This window comes from Carex rostrata, chromosome 29 (genome assembly GCF_964058835.1).
Source record: "Carex rostrata chromosome 29, lpCarRost1.2, whole genome shotgun sequence".
Taxonomy (NCBI): domain Eukaryota; kingdom Viridiplantae; phylum Streptophyta; class Magnoliopsida; order Poales; family Cyperaceae; genus Carex; species Carex rostrata.
Window position 1 is genome coordinate 667309 of NC_135946.1, and position 27027 is coordinate 694335.

Consider the following 27027-nt stretch of genomic DNA (forward strand, 5'->3'; position numbering starts at 1 on the left):
TATCCTAGTTCTACTCGATATGATATGCATGCATGTCTTATTTGTGAGTTACAACTTTTGACTCTTAAGGTTATTTATTTATTACAATATATAACCTAATTCCTCCAAATGTCTTCAACATCCCCACAAAATCTATTGACTTGTATGTACCTTAAGCTAGCAAATCGGGAGCCAATTTCTTTATGAAGTCTTTCGCAATCTCATCGCCTCCAGGATACTTTATTATTGTCCGGTCATGCACCGGCACGGGTACCGTTGGCACAATGCCCGTCCGACAAGTGGAAGCCCAAGCCTCCATAAACTGCCACAACCCTCTCCCATTAGCCCCTATGTGGTGCACGGAAATCCATAATGCTACACCACCATTGGAAAACCTTGTTACTTGCACTGCAAGAACTTCTATTGGCAGCTCCAGCACGGTTATATTTGGCACCAGTTAGCACCTTTTAGACTTTAGATTTGGGCATAATCGTATCATATAAGTTGTTCATTTTCTTTTTCTTTTTTTGAAATATCTTGGTAGTGGCTACCAAATACACAAAAAGGTAAATTTGTTTACAACATCATAGTTCAGCCTCTCAAAACAAAAGACTTAGAAAAAAATAATAAAAATCAAGACAACAACAAATACAAAAACTCAAGTGTGGGTCCGATTTCTTCATCCATAACAGCTCATCCACAGTGATATCTCCTCCTGCATTTTCCTCGCTAGCAACCGAAGGGGCATTCTTTTATTCCAGAAAATGTACTCGTTTCGTTGCTTCCAAATTGCCCATACTACCCTCATAAATTCTGTGGTCCAAACCCTTTTCTTCTCGCTCATGCCTGATGCTTGTTGTATAAATTGGCACAGGAAAATGCATCTTTGAGCATGGCAATAATGAATTCCCAACTTTCTGGTATGTAACTGGACAAATTCTCCTATCCACTTTCATTACTATTATATTAAATGAAAACTGCATTTCTAGAGCTTGAGTGAATAACCATGAAATTCTAACCAAAGAATGACAACATAAAGATTTTTACCTTATTGGTACTGATTGACACTGACGATAGTGTACCAATTTTCTACGTCTCGCTAGACCTAGTATTCACAATGGTAATGGTAGACTTCTCACTCCACCTTCACAAAGAAGGTGATCAGACGTGCTGGAGCTTGGAAGACTTCATTTATTTTGAAGGTTTACCTCTCGAGCAAGTCGCCTCACTCTAGAGGCAAAGACGATAAATATTAATTATAAGATATATATGATTTATCGAAACTTGTATTGACTAGTGCAAGCATGCCTAGAAGGCAGGGTTTTATTATTGACAATAAAAGATTACACACTAAATTTGAATTGTAAACAAATTGTTACATATCATGTTGGAGACACGTTTGATTAGTTGTTATTGGAGAACTGAGCCTGGAGCCAGTCAACAGTTTTCTTGTCAAGTTGGAATGCCTTGGATAGCACATCATCTGAAATAGGTGGGTTTGACCCAAAAACTGCATTTGCGACAGTGACCAAGCCGGGATTTTGGCTACTCAGACCCGCAAATGCAACAGCAGGGACATTTCCAATGTTGAACTGGAAGTGGATGAGTCCCTCAGGAAAAACAAACACATCACCCTTGTTCAGCACCTTGGCGAAGAGCTCGAAGTTAGGGAATGACGTCACAAATCCGACATACAGGGTGCCCTCAATGACGGTGAGCACTTCAGTTGCTCTGGGGTGGGTGTGTGGTGGGTTGAGACCGCCGTTGGGTGCATAGTCGAGACGAGCAATGGAAATTCCCAGTGTATTGAGTCCGGCAAGTCTTTGCACATTGACCAGGGTGACGTTTGACCCGACGAGATTCTTACTTGTGTCGCCAGCCTTGTCGAGGCCTGAGAAGAAGAAGTCTTCTGGTTTCACGTCAGCAGAGTCCTTGCAAACTAAACCGTTCACAAATACTTTAGAGCTATTGTCAGCAACACAGAAATCTTGAAGTGGGCTAGGGTCAGAAGCGAATGCTTGAGAGCTGGCCAAGGCAAGCAAAGTGAAGAGAAAAAGTGTACAGTAAGCCATTTCTTTCAAGGTTGTGGTTTGTGTAGGCAAGTTGCAAATTGCTATTTGGTTATACAATGTCCAAAGCTTGTGTGGTTATTTATAGTAGCGGGTGCTTGAAATGTTCCTCACAATTTGGAAATAAAATAAGTGAAGCTGTTGGCTAATTAGTCCATATTTGAAATGTTCTCTGTGAATTGGTCAGGAGCTAAAGATTTTTTTATCTTAGCCGTTAGCATACTTGGGCCATTAATTAAATTATTGGGAGATGATGGGATGAGGTCAAAGATGTAGACAGCTTAATTCAATCTCAGCTATGTAATCTAATTAACAAAGTGTTTTCAATTAATGATCCCGCTCTTTCGTATGTAAACATCACATATATTAATTATATGTTGCTTTGCTAGGAGTTTACCATTTACTAGTCAAAAATGTGCGACGTAGAAGAGTTGGTGCAGTACTACGTAGAAGAACTTGTCAATCTGTTAGCAACAATTCTATCTTTTGATTAGTTCCCCATTAAGCACATCAGTTAAAATCCGATCCAATTAACTGCATAATATAATCAAAATTAAATGTGTATATACCACAAAATTTTTGAAATTATATTTTGAATGAGCTTAATTTTAAAATTGAATTATGCTTATCGATCATTGAAATATGTTTATGTTTACTCTACTTAAAATGAGTTGTTTATTTATTATTTTATTATAGTATTATTGAATGAACAATTTTCTTATTTCTAGTAATAATATATATAGTGTTGGATTGTATAGAATATTAATTATTGCATGAATATTATTACTTTAATATTCTAATTAATAATTTTATGTACGTTGTTATTAATATTTTTGTTATTAGATGTAATTAATTAGCTGTACTTATAAATATTTTTGTCAATGAAACCTATTAAAATAGGAAGATCTGAGCACCTGAAAATGAGGATTCTATGAATTTGAAGTACGGTTATTAATTATTGATTGAAAGTATATATAACCCGACTATTACGGATTGAATCAAAAACATAGAAAAATGAGGATTCAATTAATGCAACCCATTTACACCCCTATTTGCAATTTATTTTGTTATTTTTTTTTAGGCATACTCTCTCTCATTATGTAATGAAAATGGTTGCTTTTGGATTAAAAAAAAATAGCCATTGTTTATCCGTATTAACATATATTTGATTAATTAATATGTACCTCCCCTAATAATAGGCTTTGGGCCTTTTCAGGCCTCTAACTTTGATTCTGTTCTCTCATTAGCGGATAACATTTTTTCTTTTGTACACAAGTAGACATGCTATTGACGTTATTAATAAAAAGTAGAAACTTATATTATAGACCAATTAATGAAATTGACAATATCCTGTAGGCTTCTTTCTTTGTAAAAGGTATGTCGTAATTAACTTCGTCTTCTAGACTCGCGACCAGCACCACCAGCGTCTCGCCCGGAACCGACGACACTGGTATCTTCTCTCTTTTCCCTTGTTCGATTTTGCTTAGTGAGATTCTAGATTAATTTTTTTTTTTGTTAATTTGATATTAATCTAGCTAATAATTACTAGAGCTTGATTTTGCATTGTTGAAGTATGATTTAAATCTTTAGTTTAAAAAAGAGCTTGATTTTGACCATCTTCTTAGTTCAGAACTGGATAGGAAAATTGAATTGACGATTTCTTTGGATATCAGGCTCATGTTTTAATACCAGTGCACTGGAGGATAAAATAAAAGAATGAAAATCTGTAATTAGATTTGTTTAATTTTTAGGTTATTTGCAAATACCCAATTGTTAAAGTTAAGGTTAAAATTATTGTCCCAACAAAATTTCCTCCATTTACTAAAATAATCCAGACTTAGCTCTCTTTGACAGGAAACAAAAGGAGATTGAACTAAAGCTATTGGAAGAGGAGACTGCTAAAAGAATTGAAGAAGCAATTAGGAAGAGGGTCGAAGAGCGTTTGAGTTCAGAAGCTGCCTTGATCGAAGCCAGAGAACGGTACTTAATTATCTTGTATTTAAATAATTGTATCAGGGTGGTACCAAACTAGAATGGTACTGGTATTGACAAGTTAGATATAGGTTTGTGTAGTTTAGATGTTATTTGGTATGGTACAATGACTTATGTAGTTTAAATGTTTTGTTTAGATGTTATTTGAGATATGATTGGTATTTATGTTTGATTTTTGGTATGTTTGTTATGTTTTTTTGGTACTTGTATGTTTGATATTTATTGTCTTATTTATGTTAATTGATGTAATGTTGTATGTTTGTTATCAAATATCATGGAGAAATGTAAATAATAAAACAAACAAAAAAAATGTTGGTAGAATCATCAGCGACCGGTAAACCGGTCTTTGCTACTTTTTTCTGACGTCAGCAAAAAACAACAGCGACAAAAAAAAATTAGTCGCAGAAAACTTATCAGAGACCGGATGACATCAATCAGCGACCGGTGACGTCATCAGAAGAGTATCTGCGACAATGCTTTCAGCGACCGGAATATCAGCGACCGGAATCGGATACCTGTGACCGGGATCACTATCAGAGACCGGCGCCATGACAATTAGCGACCGGAAAACCGGTCGCTGATAGTCTTTTCTGCTGTAGTGTTTCATTGATCAATCAAATAACTCGCTGCATCCCATTTCTATTGATCTCGATCCCACATTCCCACTCTACTCTAATCTTCCCTGTTAGAGAGGAAGCCTCACCTGGTAGCCAGCACCACCGTTCTCTCGATCCCTTTCTAAATTCTAGTACTCTCATCCCCGTCAAAGAGAGATCACTTCTTTCCATTATTCTTTCGCTCCTAAGAGGCACACCTTGTCTGAGCTTCCACTGTTCTCTTCACGATCGCGGGCATCAAATAACTCTACTGGGATTTATTTTTCATTTAAGCAATTAGGAGATTACATTGTTCAATTTTAAACATCTCTACTATTTAAAAATTAGTAGTATTGTTGGAACCGACATACTCTACAAATGAAATTTATCTTGTATCACGTGCTCTGATTCAAAATCTTTAACTGCATGGAGTAGTGTTCTGATATTTTAATTTACGACATTGTCAACATGTTTGATGCATGCCATTTTACAGTATGTTGTGGAAGGGATATAACACAATTAGTTCTTTCGACTTATAATTAGCATACATGCTAAACATTGTTTGATGTTCCGTATGATGTAATGATCTAATAAATTTCTTGAGGTGTTGTTCTGTTCAATTGGCTCCTTTGGATTTTGATACTGTTGTGGATAATCCCATTATTAATGACTACAGTAAAGATGCTAGCAACTTTGTTGGACTAATCCTTGTATAAATTTGTTTAAACATCATTTTAAAAGTGCTTTTTCCTTTCGGCCTGACAATTATAAACTCCTAATAATCAGGTGCGTACTGGAAAATCTTCTCTTATCCACGTTAATTACTATATTTCAACTCAGAACTGATTTTAAGGGTTTCTATAAATAACAGTGAAATTCTAACCAAAGAATGAACCATGAAAGTGTGATCAATTGATTTTAAATCTGTCATTTAAAGTCAATTTGATAAGTTTTGATATTAACTCCATTAAATAAAAATATCCTAGTTCTACTCGATATGATATGCATGCATGTCTTATTTGTGAGTTACAACTTTTGACTCTTAAGGTTATTTATTTATTACAATATATAACCTAATTCCTCCAAATGTCTTCAACATCCCCACAAAATCTATTGACTTGTATGTACCTTAAGCTAGCAAATCGGGAGCCAATTTCTTTATGAAGTCTTTCGCAATCTCATCGCCTCCAGGATACTTTATTATTGTCCGGTCATGCACCGGCACGGGTACCGTTGGCACAATGCCCGTCCGACAAGTGGAAGCCCAAGCCTCCATAAACTGCCACAACCCTCTCCCATTAGCCCCTATGTGGTGCACGGAAATCCATAATGCTACACCACCATTGGAAAACCTTGTTACTTGCACTGCAAGAACTTCTATTGGCAGCTCCAGCACGGTTATATTTGGCACCAGTTAGCACCTTTTAGACTTTAGATTTGGGCATAATCGTATCATATAAGTTGTTCATTTTCTTTTTCTTTTTTTGAAATATCTTGGTAGTGGCTACCAAATACACAAAAAGGTAAATTTGTTTACAACATCATAGTTCAGCCTCTCAAAACAAAAGACTTAGAAAAAAATAATAAAAATCAAGACAACAACAAATACAAAAACTCAAGTGTGGGTCCGATTTCTTCATCCATAACAGCTCATCCACAGTGATATCTCCTCCTGCATTTTCCTCGCTAGCAACCGAAGGGGCATTCTTTTATTCCAGAAAATGTACTCGTTTCGTTGCTTCCAAATTGCCCATACTACCCTCATAAATTCTGTGGTCCAAACCCTTTTCTTCTCGCTCATGCCTGATGCTTGTTGTATAAATTGGCACAGGAAAATGCATCTTTGAGCATGGCAATAATGAATTCCCAACTTTCTGGTATGTAACTGGACAAATTCTCCTATCCACTTTCATTACTATTATATTAAATGAAAACTGCATTTCTAGAGCTTGAGTGAATAACCATGAAATTCTAACCAAAGAATGACAACATAAAGATTTTTACCTTATTGGTACTGATTGACACTGACGATAGTGTACCAATTTTCTACGTCTCGCTAGACCTAGTATTCACAATGGTAATGGTAGACTTCTCACTCCACCTTCACAAAGAAGGTGATCAGACGTGCTGGAGCTTGGAAGACTTCATTTATTTTGAAGGTTTACCTCTCGAGCAAGTCGCCTCACTCTAGAGGCAAAGACGATAAATATTAATTATAAGATATATATGATTTATCGAAACTTGTATTGACTAGTGCAAGCATGCCTAGAAGGCAGGGTTTTATTATTGACAATAAAAGATTACACACTAAATTTGAATTGTAAACAAATTGTTACATATCATGTTGGAGACACGTTTGATTAGTTGTTATTGGAGAACTGAGCCTGGAGCCAGTCAACAGTTTTCTTGTCAAGTTGGAATGCCTTGGATAGCACATCATCTGAAATAGGTGGGTTTGACCCAAAAACTGCATTTGCGACAGTGACCAAGCCGGGATTTTGGCTACTCAGACCCGCAAATGCAACAGCAGGGACATTTCCAATGTTGAACTGGAAGTGGATGAGTCCCTCAGGAAAAACAAACACATCACCCTTGTTCAGCACCTTGGCGAAGAGCTCGAAGTTAGGGAATGACGTCACAAATCCGACATACAGGGTGCCCTCAATGACGGTGAGCACTTCAGTTGCTCTGGGGTGGGTGTGTGGTGGGTTGAGACCGCCGTTGGGTGCATAGTCGAGACGAGCAATGGAAATTCCCAGTGTATTGAGTCCGGCAAGTCTTTGCACATTGACCAGGGTGACGTTTGACCCGACGAGATTCTTACTTGTGTCGCCAGCCTTGTCGAGGCCTGAGAAGAAGAAGTCTTCTGGTTTCACGTCAGCAGAGTCCTTGCAAACTAAACCGTTCACAAATACTTTAGAGCTATTGTCAGCAACACAGAAATCTTGAAGTGGGCTAGGGTCAGAAGCGAATGCTTGAGAGCTGGCCAAGGCAAGCAAAGTGAAGAGAAAAAGTGTACAGTAAGCCATTTCTTTCAAGGTTGTGGTTTGTGTAGGCAAGTTGCAAATTGCTATTTGGTTATACAATGTCCAAAGCTTGTGTGGTTATTTATAGTAGCGGGTGCTTGAAATGTTCCTCACAATTTGGAAATAAAATAAGTGAAGCTGTTGGCTAATTAGTCCATATTTGAAATGTTCTCTGTGAATTGGTCAGGAGCTAAAGATTTTTTTATCTTAGCCGTTAGCATACTTGGGCCATTAATTAAATTATTGGGAGATGATGGGATGAGGTCAAAGATGTAGACAGCTTAATTCAATCTCAGCTATGTAATCTAATTAACAAAGTGTTTTCAATTAATGATCCCGCTCTTTCGTATGTAAACATCACATATATTAATTATATGTTGCTTTGCTAGGAGTTTACCATTTACTAGTCAAACATGTGCGACGTAGAAGAGTTGGTGCAGTACAACGTAGAAGAGTTGGTGCAGTACAACGTAGAAGAACTTGTCAATCTGTTAGCAACAATTCTATCTTTTGATTAGTTCCCCATTAAGCACATCGATCAGTTAAAATCCGATCCAATTAACTGCATATAAAATATAATCAAAATTAAATGTATATATACCACAAAATTTTTGAAATTATATTTTGAATGAGCTTAATTTTAAAATTGAATTATGCTTATCCATCATTGAAATATGTTTATGTTTACTTTACTTAAAATGAGTTGTTTATTTATTATTTTTGTTATATTCCAAAATTTTAAAACAGGATTAATTTGCTAAAATGATCTTTACACTAAATAAAATTTTCTCACTAAATTAAAGATCAATCAGATTGTCTAATTAAGTTTATTCAAATCTAAAATTTCAAAATATAAACGAACTATGAATTATGTACATTCAAATTATAGGAGTTAGAAGTAAAATAATTTAAAAAATATATATATATATTTATATATAAACTAAAATTTTGGAGATAATCGATTATAAGATTAAAAACACTAACTCAAGATTTAGAAATAAAAATTCTAGAACTTATAAAAGAAATTTGAATTATCCGAGAAAGTTTAGGGATTAATAATTGGAGAATGTATATACAAGTCGCGTTGAATTAATGGAAACAAAATTTATTTAAATTGATTTGTATTAGTAAATAAATAAATTGAGTTCTATAATTGGAAACATAAGTATATGAATTATTCGTACGAGATAAATTATGAAATTTACAAATTTCGTTCATTAGAAAATTATAAAGGTTTAATTAGATATATATATATATATATATATACATATAGATGATATCGAATTATTCGGATCCTAAATTGAAATATAATTATTCGAATAATTCGTAACAAATTTTCCAATCAAATTTGTTGAAATCCAATTAACTAATTAATCGAGTTATAACAATTAAGTACATCCATTCATTTCTAGAATTCTTTCACCCATTGGATCCCATCCAGCACGAATCTTGAAGCAGCCCCATTTAATAAAATCTCTTCTCTTTCTCTCGTCTCCCTCTCTGTCCGTGGAGCCCCAACCAACGCTCCCCCTTTCTCTCTTTTCGCCTCCTCCATCCCCTCCCGTTCCCTAGCCCTAGCTCCCCTCTCTTCCTTCACTGACCCGCGACCCCACCCAGGAAATCCCCTCTCTCGTTCCTTCCAGGAGAAGGATCTTGGATTCGATTTTCCCCGCTCTCTTGTGCAGTCCCGTCGGTTGTCAGAAAACCCATCCCCCGTGCTTGACTTGTGCGCGGTTTCACCTGCCCAGTGCGACCTTCGTGCCTTGCGCGTGCCTACCCTCTGACAGGGGCTTGGCCGTACCCCTCTCCATCCCTGTTGCCATGTGCCTCCCTTCCTGGTATAAGTATACCTCTCTCTCTCTCTCTCTTGAGCTGGTTTTTGCTTTCCTATTGCTCATGTGTTGAGACCTTTGCTTGATTTTCTCTGTCTCCTTGCTCTCTCCTCTGAATTGTTGAGAATCCAAAACCCTAAATTGAATTTGGGTTTCTTGAGAGAGAATTCTAGTGTTGTTGTTGAATCTTGGGTGCTTGCTGTGATTTGGGGGCTAGCTGATTTATTTCTGGTGCTTGATTTGGGGCGGCCGAAGAGCGAGAATTCGAATCTTGGGACCGGCCGTATCTACTAAGCTTTCCCTGCGATTATTTGTCTCTCTCGGTTAGTATTAGCACCCTTGATTTTCTTGATTCGGGTTGTTTAGAATTTGGCTTGCTCGGGTTGTTGATTTTCTCGGCAAGCCAATGCACATGGCTGTGTTGCCGTGCTCTCTGACCTGTGCCTTGGCTGTGTTCTTTGCTCTTTTCTGGTTCTGTTTGCCTTGACCTGCACCTTGTTTTCTGTTTTGCTGGTCTTGCTTGTGCTTGGCTGTGTTGCTGTTGTGTGAATTGCGAAGTGCTGGTACCAGTGGTACCAGCCCAGTATACTACTGGTATGGTGCTGATTTTGTGTGTGAATACCAGCCTTTGAACTGACAGGGACCATATTGCGATTAAATTATTATTAGGGGCTGTTTGGAAAATTATAGGCTCTTATGTGAATTATATAATTATAAGGGCCTAAACGTAAATGTGAATTGTTTTTGAAATTGGAGGCCGGCCTCTATGTATGCATTTTAACAATTAGGCCTTTAAGATGAATTTGACTCTTGATAACATGAAATTGAATTGATTATGTGTAGATTGAATAAGTGGGACCAATCATAAAATACAAGAGAAGTGAAAATAAAAAGGAATTGAAATTTTGGTTTTGACATGGGAAATAAAATTACGGGATTTGGTTTAAAAGCCAAAAATGCATAATTGTTGGATTAAAAGTGCGGCTTTAAAATTTAGGTTTTGATAAAGAATCAAATAAAATCGGACACTTAATTAAACCTAATTAAATCACCCAACACATTAAACTAAAATAAAAGTTTTATAAAAAGTTTTTAAAGTTAAAATAATTCTTTTAAACATTTTCGAACTTGTACAAAAAAATTCGTTGCTAATTAATAAAGAACAATTAATTAGCAACGAAAAATATTCATTATGGACTTTAGATTCGAAACGGCTAATTAAACGTAGAAATTAAATTAGTTATAAAATAACGAATTGCTCGACTTAGAAATAATTAGAAAAACATGTACAATAGATAAACATTTTATCTCTAAAATTTTGTAAGATTAATTTACGTATCTAAATTATAATATAACTAAAAGTATATTTTAACACTTATTGGTTTAGTAATAATTACGTAATTTATGCATGTTTATAAAAATAAATAGCATTAGGAACTTTTGATAATAACTAAACTTTTGAAACCGTATTTCGACCGATTTAAAATGATTAGGGGTTAAGCAAAAATAAATCAAATAGATAAGTAATTATGATGTATTAATAGGTAAGACACGTTTAAAATTACCTTAACTAACAAGTGATTATTTTTGTGAATATTTCGACATTAGAATTTTTACAAGCAATTTATCTTCAAATTAAATTATTAAAAATATAAATTATTTTAGAATTAAATTAGATTAATTTAGATCAAAGTAAATAATTAATATCTGATTAACCAGTTCAGTCAAACTGACTGAATCGGTAATTTTTATAAAATTAAAATAATCGAGAATTTAACTTGCACATTAACTGGGATGAGGGTTAGAATAAAATCTGCGTAGATTTTAATTAGTTTAAATTACGTGATCACAGATCAGTCAACTACGTACGAGTCTGACCCGTGGGCCGATCCGATTGACCCGCAGTTCGGAGCATACGCGGAGCACGCTGATTTTTAGCGACAGAGACTCCAGCCCCCTCAGGTGTGGGATATCTGAATTATTCTTTTCGTGGGCGTACTCTTACCAGTCGATCCATCTGACCTGACATCCGCACTTTATTTTTAAGTAGTTGCATTAAAACTTTAGAGCATGTTTATCCTTTTCTGCACTATAGGTAGAATTGCATAAGCCCCGAAAAACCTGAATTTACTGTATTGTAGGAGTAGAGTAATTAAATAATACTATATTTATATTATTAGAATATTAGGATACTAGTTTGTCTTCTTCTCGTGGAGACAATATATTATTATTATATTACCTGCATACGCATGCATTGGTGAGAGTTGAGCAGAGCCGAGTGACTTCGTTCCGTCTTGGTGTCACTTGGCATGGGACGGCCCGACAGCCACTGAGCTGAGGGTCACTTGATCCTTGGATGGCTTTAGGACTATATTATATGTATAAACTTTGATTATATCATTTTTCGATCATTTTGCTATTTGACGTGAGCAGGTCCGATCTCGAGTTCTGTGGCATGGACGATTCGGGATGTTTCCCACGCCTACATTAGGAGCTACATGCCTAGAACGGGTTACCCCACCACGGTTCCGATCTCGAGTTCCGTGGTGGCATTTTTATTACTTGAGACTGCACAGTTCCGATCTCGAGTTCTGTGTAGGTCTGTTTTACGCTACCGCATGGTTCCGATCTCGAGTTCCATGGCGGGTGTTGGTGTGGCGGGTGGCGGGTGAGGGCACAGTTCCGATCTCGAGTTCTGTGGCCCTGGTGATGATATTTTTACGACTTGCATTGTATGATTTCTCCTATTGGATATGTTTGGCTTATGAATCGTCTAGGTGAGATGACACACCGAATTTTGATATAACCATCGGCTAGTGTGCTATTATCTTGTGGAGCAATGCTCGATGTCACTAGGCAACGTGTATCATTGCACTCTGATCACAGTCCTTGGATTATATTGCTGGATCTTGTGATCCTATTGGCACAGCACGGGGTGATTTACTTTATCCATATTATTATTATTATTATTATTATTATTGTATTTGGGCACACAGTGCAAGGAGTACTGGATGCCGACTTGATTTATATCTGATATTTTACCTTGATTTTATTTTGGGTTATTCCGCATGTTGGCATAATAGAATAATCGCATCATGGCATCGTTCAAAAGTATTATAAATTCTATTAGATATTAATATAGGTTCACACAGGTGCATATTTTTAAATTGTATTCATATTATAAATAAAAGTGCTTTGACCATAGAGGATCCCTGAGGGGATAATTCTGGGTCACATACTGGGCGATTCGTCGCTCACCCACAAGTTGTTTCGTGGGTTTTAGGTACAGCATCTGGCGATCCGCAGCAGGAGTTGTCAGGAGTTGTCCCCGATGGCCACACCGTTTGATTAGCTAGAGTTAGACTTTTGATTAGGTTTATGAGTCTCGTATTTCCTGTGTTATATATACAAGCTCGATAGATCATGTATCCCCTTCTATAGATGGTGTTATTTGGATTCCGAGATGGATCGAATTTTATGTTATGTATGTGTATGTTTATTTATTTGCTATGTGACTGATGCTTGATATTTATATTATTTTTGCTTCCGCTGCTGTTTGATTTATTATTTATGGTTAGCCTTGCGTGCTTAATGATTAATTAAGCACGAGGCGAGGTTGATCACATCTTAATCCAGAATTCCTGATTTGGGGTATGACAATTTTATTATAGTATTATTGAATGAACAATTTTCTTATTTCTAGTAATAATATATATTGTGTTGGATTGTATAGAATATTAATTATTGCATGACTATTATTACTTTAATATTCTAATTAATAATTTTATGTACGTTGTTATTAATACTTTTGTTATTAGATGTAATTAATTAGCTGTACTTATAAATATTTTTGTCAATGAAACCTTATAAAATAGGAAGATCCGAGCACCTGAAAATGAGGATTCTATGAATTTGAAGTACGGTTATTAATTATTGATTGAAAGTATATATAACCCGACTATTACGGATTGAATCAAAAACATAGAAAAATGAGGATTCAATGCAACCCATTTACACCCCTATTTGCAATTTATTCTGTTATTTTTTTAGACATACTCTCTCATTACGTAATGAAAATGGTTGCTTTTGGATTAAAAAAAAATAGCCATTGTTTATCCGTACTAACATATATTTGATTAATTAATATGTACCTCCCCTAATAATAGGCTTTGGGCCTTTTCAGGCCTCTAACTTTGATTCTGTTCTCTCATTAGCGGATAACATTTTTTCTTTTGTACACAAGTAGACATGCTATTGACGTTATTAATAAAAACTAGAAACTTATATTATAGACCAATTAATGAAATTGACAATATCCTGTAGGCTTCTTTCTTTGTAAAAGGTATGTCGTAATTAACTTCGATATTCAAAACCTCTCGTTGCAAAGACCCGACCAATAACACGGTAACTTGGAATTGGACGGCAAATGGAACCTAGCTACTTGTGCTCGTCAGCATACAATTAAATTCATCCATAACGGAGGTGTATACTACTCAGCATACAACTAAACCATATGGAAGCAGAGGGTTCGAATGAAAATCAGGATATTCATGTGGCTCCTTTTTTGAAATAAAATCCTAACGCAACAAGTGTTGACCAAAAGGGGATGTATAGTGGATGGAGGATGTTGTTTTCGCAACATCAGTCAGAAAGAAACACATCAAGATCTATTTTGGTAGCGTAGTTATGCCAATAATTTTCGGACGGCTCTAAAAGGGGAATTGAACCTTCCACCGCTCTCAGGGACCACTCTTTGCTTAACATATGGCAAAAGGGACGCAATGGGCTAACTAAACAAGATAGACTGCACAGCATGGGCGGCAGGCACCTGGGCTCTATGGAAATAAAGGAACTGACGAGTTTGAGCTGGGGCCTAGCTCGTTCGCAAGTTGGCGAGCCAGCTCGATGAAGGTACGAATTTGTGAATTTGTGTGAATTTGTGTGAATTTGGTATGCATGAATTTATTTTGTGAACTATGCTTGCATGAATGTGGGGATATTATATTTTGGTAGCACGAATTTATTTACAAACTTAATCTATGGTAGTTAACTTTACAATACATTATCTAATACATTTGGACTTTAGGCCCACAAGCTTTCACGAGCTGGCTCGGCTCGCTCGTTGTCAAAACGAGCAAGCCATGAGCTTGGCCTAGCTTGGACCGAGCTGGCTCGTTGCCAGCCCAATTTAAACGACACGATATAATTTAGTCTCCTGTTTTTTTTCTTTTTATTTTTTATTTTTTTGGGCCTCACAATTTCGATGGATTTATAACCTAATTTTTGGGCCTTAGTAGGCCCATATTAGAAGTTGCCCGCGTTCATTATTTACTCGCACTTTCTTTGATCAATCAAATAACTCGCTGCATCCCATTTCTCTTGATCTCGATCCCACATTCCCACTCTACTCTAATCTTCCCTGTTAGAGAGGAAGCCTCACCTGGTAGCTAGCACCACCGTTCTCTCGATCCCTTTCTAAATTCTAGTACTGTCATCCCCGTCAAAGAGAGATGACTTCTTTCCATTATTCTTACGCACCTAAGAGGCACACCTTGTCTGAGCTTCCACAGTTCTCTTCACGATCGCGGGCATCAAATAACTCTACTGGGATTTATTTTTCATTTAAGCAATTAGGAGATTACATTGTTCAATTTTAAACATCTCTACTATTTCAAAATTAGTAGTATTGTTGGAACCGACATAGGAGATTACATTTTTTTCATTTTGCATCAGAGCACATGATATATCATGTGCTGTGATGCAAAATCTTTAACCGGAGTAGTGTTCTGAAATTTTAATTTACGACAATGTCAACATATTTGATGCACACCGTTTTACAGTATGTTGTGGAAGGGATATTACGAAATTAGTTCTTTCGACTTTTAATTAGCATGCATTCTATACACGGTTTGATGTTCCGTATGTAACTGATTTTAACGGTTTCTATAAATAACAGTGAAATTCTAACCAAAGAATGAACCATGCAAGTGTGATCACTTCAATAAAGAGGCAACACCAGTAAGTATTAACTCATGCAAACATGCCCAAAGTGGCTGGGTTTTATTACTGAAAATATGAAATCATACAATAAATTCTAAACAATTTATTACATATCACGATATGACGAATCTTTAGCTGATTAGTTGTTATTGGAGAACTGAGCCTGGAGCCAGTCAACAGTTTTCTTGTCAAGTTGGAATGCCTTGGATAGCACATCATCTGAAATAGGTGGGTTTGACCCAAAAACTGCATTTGCGACAGTGATCAAGCCGGGATTTTGGCTACTCAGACCGGCAAATGCAACAGCAGGGACATTTCCAATGTTGAACTGGAAGTGGATGAGTCCCTCAGGAAAAACAAACACATCACCCTTGTTCAGCACCTTGGAGAAGAGCTTGAAGTTAGGGAATGACGTCACAAATCCGACATACAGGGTGCCCTCAATGACGGTGAGCACTTCAGTTGCTCTGGGGTGGGTGTGTGGTGGGTTGAGACCGCCGTTGGGTGCATAGTCGAGACGAGCAATGGAAATTCCCAGTGTATTGAGTCCGGCAAGTCTTTGCACATTGACCAGGGTGACGTTTGACCCGACGAGATTCTTACTTGTGTCGCCAGCCTTGTCGAGGCCTGAGAAGAAGAAGTCTTCTGGTTTCACGTCAGCAGAGTCCTTGCAAACTAAACCGTTCACAAATACTTTAGAGCTATTGTCAGCAACACAGAAATCTTGAAGTGGGCTAGGGTCAGAAGCGAATGCTTGAGAGCTGGCCAAGGCAAGCAAAGTGAAGAGAAAAAGTGTACAGTAAGCCATTTCTTTCAAGGTTGTGGTTTGTGTAGGCAAGTTGCAAATTGCTATTTGGTTATACAATGTCCAAAGCTTGTGTGGTTATTTATAGTAGCGGGTGCGTATGAAATGTTCCTCACAATTTGGAAATAAAATAAGTGAAGCTGTTGGCTAATTAGTCCATATTTGAAATGTTCTCTGTGAATTGGTCAGGAGCTAAAGATTTTATCTTAGCAGTTAGCATACTTTTTTTGAAACATTGGTAGAAGCAATCAAGGGGAGCAGTTAGCATACGTGGGCCACTAAATAAATGGGAGATGATGGGATGGGGTCAAAGATGTAGACATCTTAATTCAATCTCAGCCATGTAATCCAATTAACAGAGTGTTTGTAATTAATGATCCCGCTCGTTGTCTCGTATGTAACATCAAATATATATGTTGCTTTGCTGGGAGTTTACCATTTACTAGTCAAACATGTACGACACATAGGAAAGTTGGTGCAGTACTACGTAGAAGAACTTGTCCAATCTGTTAGCAATAATATTATGTTTCAATTAACTGCATAATATAATTAATATATATATCTAATAATTTTTGAAAGAACAGTAAACAATATTTTGAACGAGGTTAATTTTAAAATTGAATTATTGCTTTGACTTCATATCTGTGTAAGTCTTGTTTAGATAATCCATATTTTAAATCATTATTGATTATGCCCTTTGATATTTATCCTCTCACATAGATAGATACCTTGATAGTGATATCGGGCATGGACCCTTAGGACAGAGCCAGCTCCCATATGGTTTTAGATGAAGTCCCTTCTCTTAGTTTAGGAGAGTCGGATGATAGGAACATCTCTGATGTCATTGATGAGGCAGCTGGTTTATTGTCTCCTGATTGGTCTTTAGTTGATACCTAGCTCTTCTAATGTTATTGCTCTTATTGATTGATATTAGGGATTTTGATGTTTTTAGTGATGTTAGTTTGATTACATTTTCTGATATACTACTTTGTTTTGTGGTTGCTGATCTTAGTTGGTTGTTGTTCCACTAATTCAGAATAATTGACTTTTTGTATGACCTATATTGTTTCGTAAATAAACAGGTGGGATTCCTCTTTCTTTTTAAAAAAAAAATGTTATACTTTACTTAAAATGAGTTGTATATTTATTATTTTATAATAGTAATATTGAATAAATAATTTTCTTATTTCTAGTAAATATATATTGTGTTATAGCACTACAGCAGAAATACCCTTCTGTGACCGGCCAAATGGGTAGAAGTCTAAATTTAGTTCGAAACATACTCGCTACATGAAAAGCCGCATAGAAATTATTTCACTTAAACAAATATAAAAACGTGTTTCCTCTGTACTCGCTTCTTCCCAATGCGAATACGCCTCTTTTCTTTTTTCGAAGCATCGATCTCCTTTTTCAATACGCTGCGAGAGAGAGAGCAGAGAAAAGCCGCATAGAAATTATTTCACAACGACGGCGCCTCTAGGGTTTCCATTTTGTTGTGCATGAAATGATTGTGCAAGTTTAACAATCTCAGTGAAATGAGTTAGTTGGACCCACTGTCTCAGTACCATTGGTACAGATTCAATGTTTGACCCAGTCGAAGTGTGACATTTTATTCATGCATATCTAGTTATCTACTGAGTATTAATTTTTTTTCCATGTAGGATGAACTAGAGATAGAAGGAAATCTACTGAGTGCTGGGAAATCTGTCAATGACACCTCAATTGATTAACAGCCGGGAAAATAATAACACAAGCACACAGTAACAAGTATCTAGCAATATCTAGCAGATTGTAGTGGTTTATGATGTACATATGCTGCTTGTATTTTTTTCTTTTTACAAATAATTGCAATTTCAGGCATTTTTAATGTTCATAAATTCGTCAACTGATGAAAAAAACATGCAGATGGTTTTCTTCAAGGCAGATTAAGATATAAACTATGTACTCTTTTTTTATAATTTTGAAAAAGAGGGTGTGAAAATGACTTAATTACTGTCATTCTGTTTTGATAAAAGATTGCTATCACAAGAACTTATCTAAATGATATTCCAGAGATAAATTTAACTAAAAGTATCATAATTATACTTAATATAATTAAAAGTTGTAATATAGACACATCTTGTGTCCTTATAAATGAAAAAGTTTCATAGCTAACAAATTGGAAAGAAAAAAAGAAGAAGATAATTTTTATAAAAGGAAAGTTGAAGAAATTATTTTTATAAAACTTGCTCTTTCTCTGATTGGTTCATAACGCAAGCGAAGAAATTAAAACCCAGTGGTTACAAAATAAAGATTGAATTAGTTTCTATTATTACCGAGACAAATGTATTTAGGGTCTCCTTTTTTATTATTTGGCTGCTCATTTCTTCTCGATTTGCTGAATCAATCAGCTGCCTCCATTTTTTAGCAATTTCTTGTGTTGTCTAATTCATTTCAATCTCCTTTCTACTACAAAAAAAAAATCATGATAATTCTTTTAAAAATGTGTAATTGTTTTGGCATATTTTTAGAGTTAAACACTAAGACTCTTGTTTGCTCTCATTATTGATTAATACATTATGAAAAAATCAAATAAAAATTAATCACTTCTAAAGAAAGAAAGTAATCAAAACAATATTTTAATCCCATTGCAACGCACGGGCACTTAACTAGTTATTCAACAAAATAGTCACCCATAAGGTCAGAAGGATTAGTTTATTTTTCCAAAAAATAATATATATGATGAAGATAAAATTAAAAAAATAATATTTATGCGGAAAATCTTACCGTACTAAATTCAACTAATTTTTTGATATTTTCTTCAAATGATACTCAAACCTCAAGGAGTTCACATTGGGTACCAGAATGCAAACTTGTTCTGACAAGAAAAGAATAAAGCATAGTAATAACCATTAGTACTGGTATAAATACATTATTCAGATTCACACCATAATCCTAATCAGACCTCAAATAAATCATTAAACAATTTGTAAAATTTTCAAGGGTACTGGGTACTAGGTAGTTTGCAGTAAGGATTGCTTTTTTTTTTTTTTTGGGTTGTTAAATTACAAAAAGGAGGAGACTATGTAAGAATATCATCTTATGCACAAATATAATCTAAATAATCTTAGTTTTCTACCGAATGTTTTCATGAAGCTTCTCAAAACTTCTGTGAAGAAATATCCACAACTAGCATGTAACAAACTTCAAATGAGAATTGTCTTTACTGATGTTAAAAAAAACAATAGATTCAAGCACCTAATGCCATCTCTACTTCGCTAGGGGTTGAAGATGTAGTCTGAAACAATTTCATCGGGTATTGTTAATTTAGGGAATCGCTGATTTAGGTGAGTTAGATGATGTGTCATTTTTAAATTCCTGAATTTTACCTTTCAGTAATGCAGTCAAGTTCACGCATAAAGGCACAGTTGGTATAAATCTTCGAGTGGTGCCTAAACCAAACTCTCTTCATACATGCACTGCAAATGAAACAGTAATGCAGTCAAGTTGTGCTGACACATCCTGTTCTTCCAAAGTCGGAAAAGAAATTGAGAATATAGGTGAAGAAATTGTGTGGCTACAATACGAAGTGTATGACACTGGAAATGGAATTCCAGGTTTGGATTTACCCCTTTTATTATATACTTTTCCTCTCTTAAAATAAAATGACTGAGTATTGTGTTTATGCGTATGCACAGAAAATGCCATCCCAACTCTGTTTAAACCATACATGCAAGCAAGTGCCGATCATGCATGGAAATATGATGGTACGGGACTGGGACCGGGACTTGCCATTTGCAAACAATTAGTAAGCAACCAATCAAATTTTTTTAACCAATTTAATTTATCGAACACCCACCCCCACAAAAAAAAAAAGAAAAAGAAAAAAAAAAAAAAAGTAGATAATACAATTTGCAATAATAGCTTACTGTTATTGTTGAATTTGACACGGAAAGAATGTAATATCAATTTTTTCTGGTTGAATTATTCCCAAATGACAATCTGAATTCTAAATTCTAATAGTATGGAAAATTATCAAACAGGTGGAGCTAATGGAGGGGAATATAACAGTAAATAGCAGAGAGAATGTGGGGTCCACATTCACATTCGTGCTTCCATGTAAAGTGCCTCTTGATAAAGGCCTCTCTGACGATCCTGATGAATCTCCTACTGTTTCGTGTTTCTTCCTCTTTAAGCCAATAACAGTTGAAAAACCAAAATCACCTTGACCAGGCAGCTCACATTTGAAACAAACTGATGGTTTAGACCTTGATATTAAAGAGAATGGGAAAAGCAGGCCAATTAATTAATCAGAGTTGTACTGTTGTGTGCGATCGACCACAGTTCTAATTCTTGATTTTCAAATTGTAATGATCGATTTTTAGAATATTAGCCAATTTTGGCCCATTGTCGACTACCTTATTAAGCACCATTGTAATGATTGATTTTTAGAATAATGTACCTTTTGAATTCCTTTTTAAGTTCCCTGGAACCATTGATCTAACAGGCGGGTATCTGACATGCATGCTAAACATTGTTTGATGTTCCGTATGTAATGATCTAATAAATTTCTTGAGGTGTTGTTTTGTTCAATTGGCCCCTTTGGATTTTGATACTCTTGTCGATAGTCCCATAATTAATGACTAATCCTTGTATAAATATGTTTGAACATCATTTTCAAAGTGCTTTTTCCTTTCGGCCTGACAATTATAAACTCCTAATAATCAGGTGCGTACTGGAAAATCTTCTCTTATCCACTTTAATTACTATATTTCAACTGAGAACTGATTTTAAGGGTTTCTATAAATAACAGTGAAATTCTAACCAAAGAATGAACCATGCAAGTGTGATCACTTCAATAAAGAGGCAACACCAGTAAGTATTAACTCATGCAAACATGCCCAAAGTGGCTGGGTTTTATTACTGAAAATATGAAATCATACAATAAATTCTAAACAATTTATTACATATCACGATATGACGAATCTTTAGCTGATTAGTTGTTATTGGAGAACTGAGCCTGGAGCCAGTCAACAGTTTTCTTGTCAAGTTGGAATGCCTTGGATAGCACATCATCTGAAATAGGTGGGTTTGACCCAAAAACTGCATTTGCGACAGTGACCAAGCCGGGATTTTGGCTACTCAGACCCGCAAATGCAACAGCAGGGACATTTCCAATGTTGAACTGGAAGTGGATGAGTCCCTCAGGAAAAACAAACACATCACCCTTGTTCAGCACCTTGGCGAAGAGCTCGAAGTTAGGGAATGACGTCACAAATCCGACATACAGGGTGCCCTCAATGACGGTGAGCACTTCAGTTGCTCTGGGGTGGGTGTGTGGTGGGTTGAGACCGCCGTTGGGTGCATAGTCGAGACGAGCAATGGAAATTCCCAGTGTATTGAGTCCGGCAAGTCTTTGCACATTGACCAGGGTGACGTTTGACCCGACGAGATTCTTACTTGTGTCGCCAGCCTTGTCGAGGCCTGAGAAGAAGAAGTCTTCTGGTTTCACGTCAGCAGAGTCCTTGCAAACTAAACCGTTCACAAATACTTTAGAGCTATTGTCAGCAACACAGAAATCTTGAAGTGGGCTAGGGTCAGAAGCGAATGCTTGAGAGCTGGCCAAGGCAAGCAAAGTGAAGAGAAAAAGTGTACAGTAAGCCATTTCTTTCAAGGTTGTGGTTTGTGTAGGCAAGTTGCAAATTGCTATTTGGTTATACAATGTCCAAAGCTTGTGTGGTTATTTATAGTAGCGGGTGCTTGAAATGTTCCTCACAATTTGGAAATAAAATAAGTGAAGCTGTTGGCTAATTAGTCCATATTTGAAATGTTCTCTGTGAATTGGTCAGGAGCTAAAGATTTTTTTATCTTAGCCGTTAGCATACTTGGGCCATTAATTAAATTATTGGGAGATGATGGGATGAGGTCAAAGATGTAGACAGCTTAATTCAATCTCAGCTATGTAATCTAATTAACAAAGTGTTTTCAATTAATGATCCCGCTCTTTCGTATGTAAACATCACATATATTAATTATATGTTGCTTTGCTAGGAGTTTACCATTTACTAGTCAAAAATGTGCGACGTAGAAGAGTTGGTGCAGTACTACGTAGAAGAACTTGTCAATCTGTTAGCAACAATTCTATCTTTTGATTAGTTCCCCATTAAGCACATCAGTTAAAATCCGATCCAATTAACTGCATAATATAATCAAAATTAAATGTGTATATACCACAAAATTTTTGAAATTATATTTTGAATGAGCTTAATTTTAAAATTGAATTATGCTTATCGATCATTGAAATATGTTTATGTTTACTCTACTTAAAATGAGTTGTTTATTTATTATTTTATTATAGTATTATTGAATGAACAATTTTCTTATTTCTAGTAATAATATATATTGTGTTGGATTGTATAGAATATTAATTATTGCATGAATATTATTACTTTAATATTCTAATTAATAATTTTATGTACGTTGTTATTAATATTTTTGTTATTAGATGTAATTAATTAGCTGTACTTATAAATATTTTTGTCAATGAAACCTATTAAAATAGGAAGATCTGAGCACCTGAAAATGAGGATTCTATGAATTTGAAGTACGGTTATTAATTATTGATTGAAAGTATATATAACCCGACTATTACGGATTGAATCAAAAACATAGAAAAATGAGGATTCAATTAATGCAACCCATTTACACCCCTATTTGCAATTTATTTTGTTATTTTTTTGGAAGCGTCTAATTGTCCACAGTCTTTTGTCCACCATTTGTCCACAGCTTAGACTTGCATGAATACTGTAAAATTACTTCTACATGCTGTATAATTATACAATATATCACATAAAATATATCAGTTAATCACAAAACAATCCAGCAACTATTTGAAGTGGTCCCATGATAGTTAGAAAAAGATTGCAACTTGCACAACAGGACAAAATAAATGTAGTTTCAAACCGTACTTTCGGAAATTACAGTTATAGGAAGTTATTGACAGTTAGAGTTAGTTATTAGCAGTTATTAACGGTTATTGGCAGTTAGAGTTAATTATTAGCGTCCGCACTGGGTTGAATCTTGTATACTGTAAAATTGAATCTTGTATACTGTAAAATTAAATCTTGTATACAGTAAAATTTTCAATTGAATCTTGTATATTGTAAAATTGAATCTTCTACACAGTAAAATTTACAATTGAATCTTGTATACTGTAAAATTGAATCAGCAAAACTGTAAAATTAAATCTTGTATACAGTAGAATTTTCAATTGAATCTTGTATATTGTAAAAATTAAATCTTGTATACAGTAGAATTTTCAATTGAATCTTGCATACTGTAAAATATATACTGTAAAATTGAATCTTGTCTACTGTAAAATTTTCAAATAATACTGTAAATTTTGAATTGAATCTTGTATACTGTAAAATTTTCACATAATACTGTAAATTTTCAATTGAATCTTGTATACTGTAAAATTTCTAAAACTAAACCATAAAATAATACCATCTATACTGTAAGATAAAATGTAACAAATGCTACATTTCAGTTTAAACTACAACTTACAAAGAATCATGTATACTGTAAAATTGCAAAATATAAACCATAAAATAATACCATGTATACTCTAAAATTGCTAAATCTATACATACATTCATCATCACACAAAAAATCTGTTCACCACAAAACAACATATGTTCACCACAAACAACATCTGTTCAACACAAGATAAAAATATTCACCGCAACATTCAGAATAGCATAATAGCAACAAAAAAACTATGGACAAATAACTTTTACATTAAAAACCTCTTGTGTTAATTGTTCGGATGAGTAAGAAGCATCTCTACCATCTCTTTCCTCTAGATTTTCAGAAGATGAATCTGTAAAATTATAAGATGAATACTGTAAAATTATAAGATAAATACTGTAAAATTAACAAATCATCTATTTCTTTCATATTTCCACAAGATGAATACTGTAAAATGACAACATGAATACTGTAAAATTAATAAGGCAATACTGTAAAATTAACATATTAATACTCCATATTGCTTCTCTATCATCTATTTCCTCCAGATTTCCACAAGATGAATACTGTAAAATGAAAAGATGAATACTGTAAAATTAACGGGGCAATACAGTAAAATTAGCAGATCAATACTCCATATCGCCTCTCTATCATCTCTTTCCTCCAGATTTCATTTGAAATGCTAGATTTGTTACTGCATACAACGAAAACAACAAATTCAACAGAAATAACTTACTAGATTTGAATTTTACCGTGCTCTTCAACAAAAACAACTTCTATTCGATCGCGCTCCACGATTGAAGGTTCCATTGCGATCATGTATAAAAAATGAGATCGAGTCAGTAATCTCAATTAAAATCGACATTGCAAAGGAAAAATGAATCAGAGAAGGTAAATACAAAAAAACAACAATTACGATTTCGTTGCCGTCGCGGCCGATCCAGATTATTCTTCCGATCCGATCCGATCATCTCTTTCTTATCCACTCTCGTTGCCATTGCGGCCGTCGGTACAGAGGTGAGAGAGAGGAGAGATGAGAGGCGAGAGGACAGAGAGATGAGAGGCGAGAGGTGAGATCTGATCATCTCTTTCTTATCCACTCTCGTTGCCGTTGCGGCCGTCGGTAGAGAGGTGAGAGAGAGGAGAGATGAGAGGCGATCTGTCGTGATTTTATAATTTGAATTTCCGTTAAAAGATAGTTAGACGGGAGTGGATAAGGTTGTGGACAAATGGTGGACAAAACCCAGTGGACAGAAACCTTTTCTCTATTTTTTTAGGCATACTCTCTCTCATTATGTAATGAAAATGGTTGCTTTTGGATTAAAAAAAAATAGCCATTGTTTATCCGTATTAACATATATTTGATTAATATGTACCTCCCCTAATAATAGGCTTTGGGCCTTTTCAGGCCTCTAACTTTGATTATGTTCTCTCATTAGCGGATAACTTTTTTTCTTTTGTACACAAGTAGACATGCTATTGATGTTATTAATAAAAAGTAGAAACTTATAGACCAATTAATGAAATTGACAATATCCTGTAGGCTTCTTTCTTTGTAAAAGGTATGTCGTAATTAACTTTGATATTCAAAACCTCTCGTTGCAAAGACCCGACCAATAACACGGTAACTTGGAATTGGACTGCAAATGGAACCTACTTGTGCTCCTCAGCATACAAATTCATCCATAACGGAGGTGCATACTACTCAGCATACAACTAAACCATATGGAAGCAGAGGGTTCCAATGAAAATCAGGATATTCATGTGGCTCCTTTTTTGGAATAAAATCCTAACGCAAGAAGTGTTGACCAAAAGGGGATGTATAGTGGATGGAGGATGTTGTTTTCGCAACATCAGTCAGAAAGAAACACATCAAGATCTATTTTGGTAGCGTAGTTATGCCAATAATTTTCGGACGGCTCTAAAAGGGGCATTGAACCTTCCACCGCTCTCAGGGACCACTCTTTGCTTAACATATAGCAAAAGGGACGCAATGGGCTAACTAAACAAGATAGACTGCACAGCATGGGCGGCAGGCACCTGGGCTCTATGGAAATAAAGGAACTGACGAGTTTGAGCTGGGGCCTAGCTCGTTCGCAAGTTGGCGAGCCAGCTCGATGAAGGTATGAATTTGTGTGAATTTGGTATGCATGAATTTATTTTGTGAACTATGCTTGCATGAATGTGGGGATATTATATTTTGGTAGCACGAATTTATTTACAAACTTAATCTATGGTAGTTAACTTTACAATACATTATCTAATACATTTGGACTTTAGGCCCACAAGCTTTCACGAGCTGGCTCGGCTCGCTCGTTGTCAAAACGAGCAAGCCATGAGCTTGGCCTAGCTTGGACCGAGCTGGCTCGTTGCCAGCCCAATTTAAACGACACGATATAATTTAGTCTCCTGTTTTTTTTCTTTTTATTTTTTATTTTTTTGGGCCTCACAATTTCGATGGATTTATAACCTAATTTTTGGGCCTTAGTAGGCCCATATTAGAAGTTGCCCGCGTTCATTATTTACTCGCACTTTCTTTGATCAATCAAATAACTCGCTGCATCCCATTTCTCTTGATCTCGATCCCACATTCCCACTCTACTCTAATCTTCCCTGTTAGAGAGGAAGCCTCACCTGGTAGCTAGCACCACCGTTCTCTCGATCCCTTTCTAAATTCTAGTACTGTCATCCCCGTCAAAGAGAGATGACTTCTTTCCATTATTCTTACGCACCTAAGAGGCACACCTTGTCTGAGCTTCCACAGTTCTCTTCACGATCGCGGGCATCAAATAACTCTACTGGGATTTATTTTTCATTTAAGCAATTAGGAGATTACATTGTTCAATTTTAAACATCTCTACTATTTCAAAATTAGTAGTATTGTTGGAACCGACATAGGAGATTACATTTTTTTCATTTTGCATCAGAGCACATGATATATCATGTGCTGTGATGCAAAATCTTTAACCGGAGTAGTGTTCTGAAATTTTAATTTACGACAATGTCAACATATTTGATGCACACCGTTTTACAGTATGTTGTGGAAGGGATATTACGAAATTAGTTCTTTCGACTTTTAATTAGCATGCATTCTATACACGGTTTGATGTTCCGTATGTAACTGATTTTAACGGTTTCTATAAATAACAGTGAAATTCTAACCAAAGAATGAACCATGCAAGTGTGATCACTTCAATAAAGAGGCAACACCAGTAAGTA

The 27027-nt window shown here is 35.5% G+C and overlaps 1 protein-coding gene, 1 long non-coding RNA gene and 4 pseudogenes across 2 annotated transcripts; 2 read left to right on the forward strand and 4 right to left on the reverse strand.

Annotated features, from left to right (window-relative positions):
- Positions 1-1194: 1194 nt before the first annotated feature.
- On the reverse strand, positions 1195-2055 carry LOC144546355 (putative germin-like protein 2-1 pseudogene; annotated as a pseudogene).
- A 4762-nt stretch (positions 2056-6817) lies between these two features.
- LOC144546357 (putative germin-like protein 2-1 pseudogene) lies at positions 6818-7669 on the reverse strand (annotated as a pseudogene).
- Positions 7670-9177: 1508 nt separating this feature from the next.
- On the forward strand, positions 9178-13039 carry LOC144546359 (uncharacterized). The gene is made up of 3 exons (XR_013508750.1): positions 9178-9817; positions 11347-11456; positions 12778-13039. It is a non-coding gene; the product is annotated as an uncharacterized LOC144546359 (long non-coding RNA).
- A 2480-nt stretch (positions 13040-15519) lies between these two features.
- LOC144546356 (putative germin-like protein 2-1 pseudogene) lies at positions 15520-16306 on the reverse strand (annotated as a pseudogene).
- A 3358-nt stretch (positions 16307-19664) lies between these two features.
- LOC144546358 (putative histidine kinase 1) lies at positions 19665-20711 on the forward strand. The gene is made up of 3 exons (XM_078294900.1): positions 19665-19895; positions 19977-20086; positions 20322-20711. Exons 1-3 carry the CDS (start codon positions 19775-19777, stop codon positions 20505-20507), a joined length of 417 nt encoding a protein of 138 aa, XP_078151026.1. The 5' UTR covers positions 19665-19774; the 3' UTR covers positions 20508-20711.
- A 449-nt stretch (positions 20712-21160) lies between these two features.
- On the reverse strand, positions 21161-21947 carry LOC144546363 (putative germin-like protein 2-1 pseudogene; annotated as a pseudogene).
- Positions 21948-27027: the final 5080 nt, after the last annotated feature.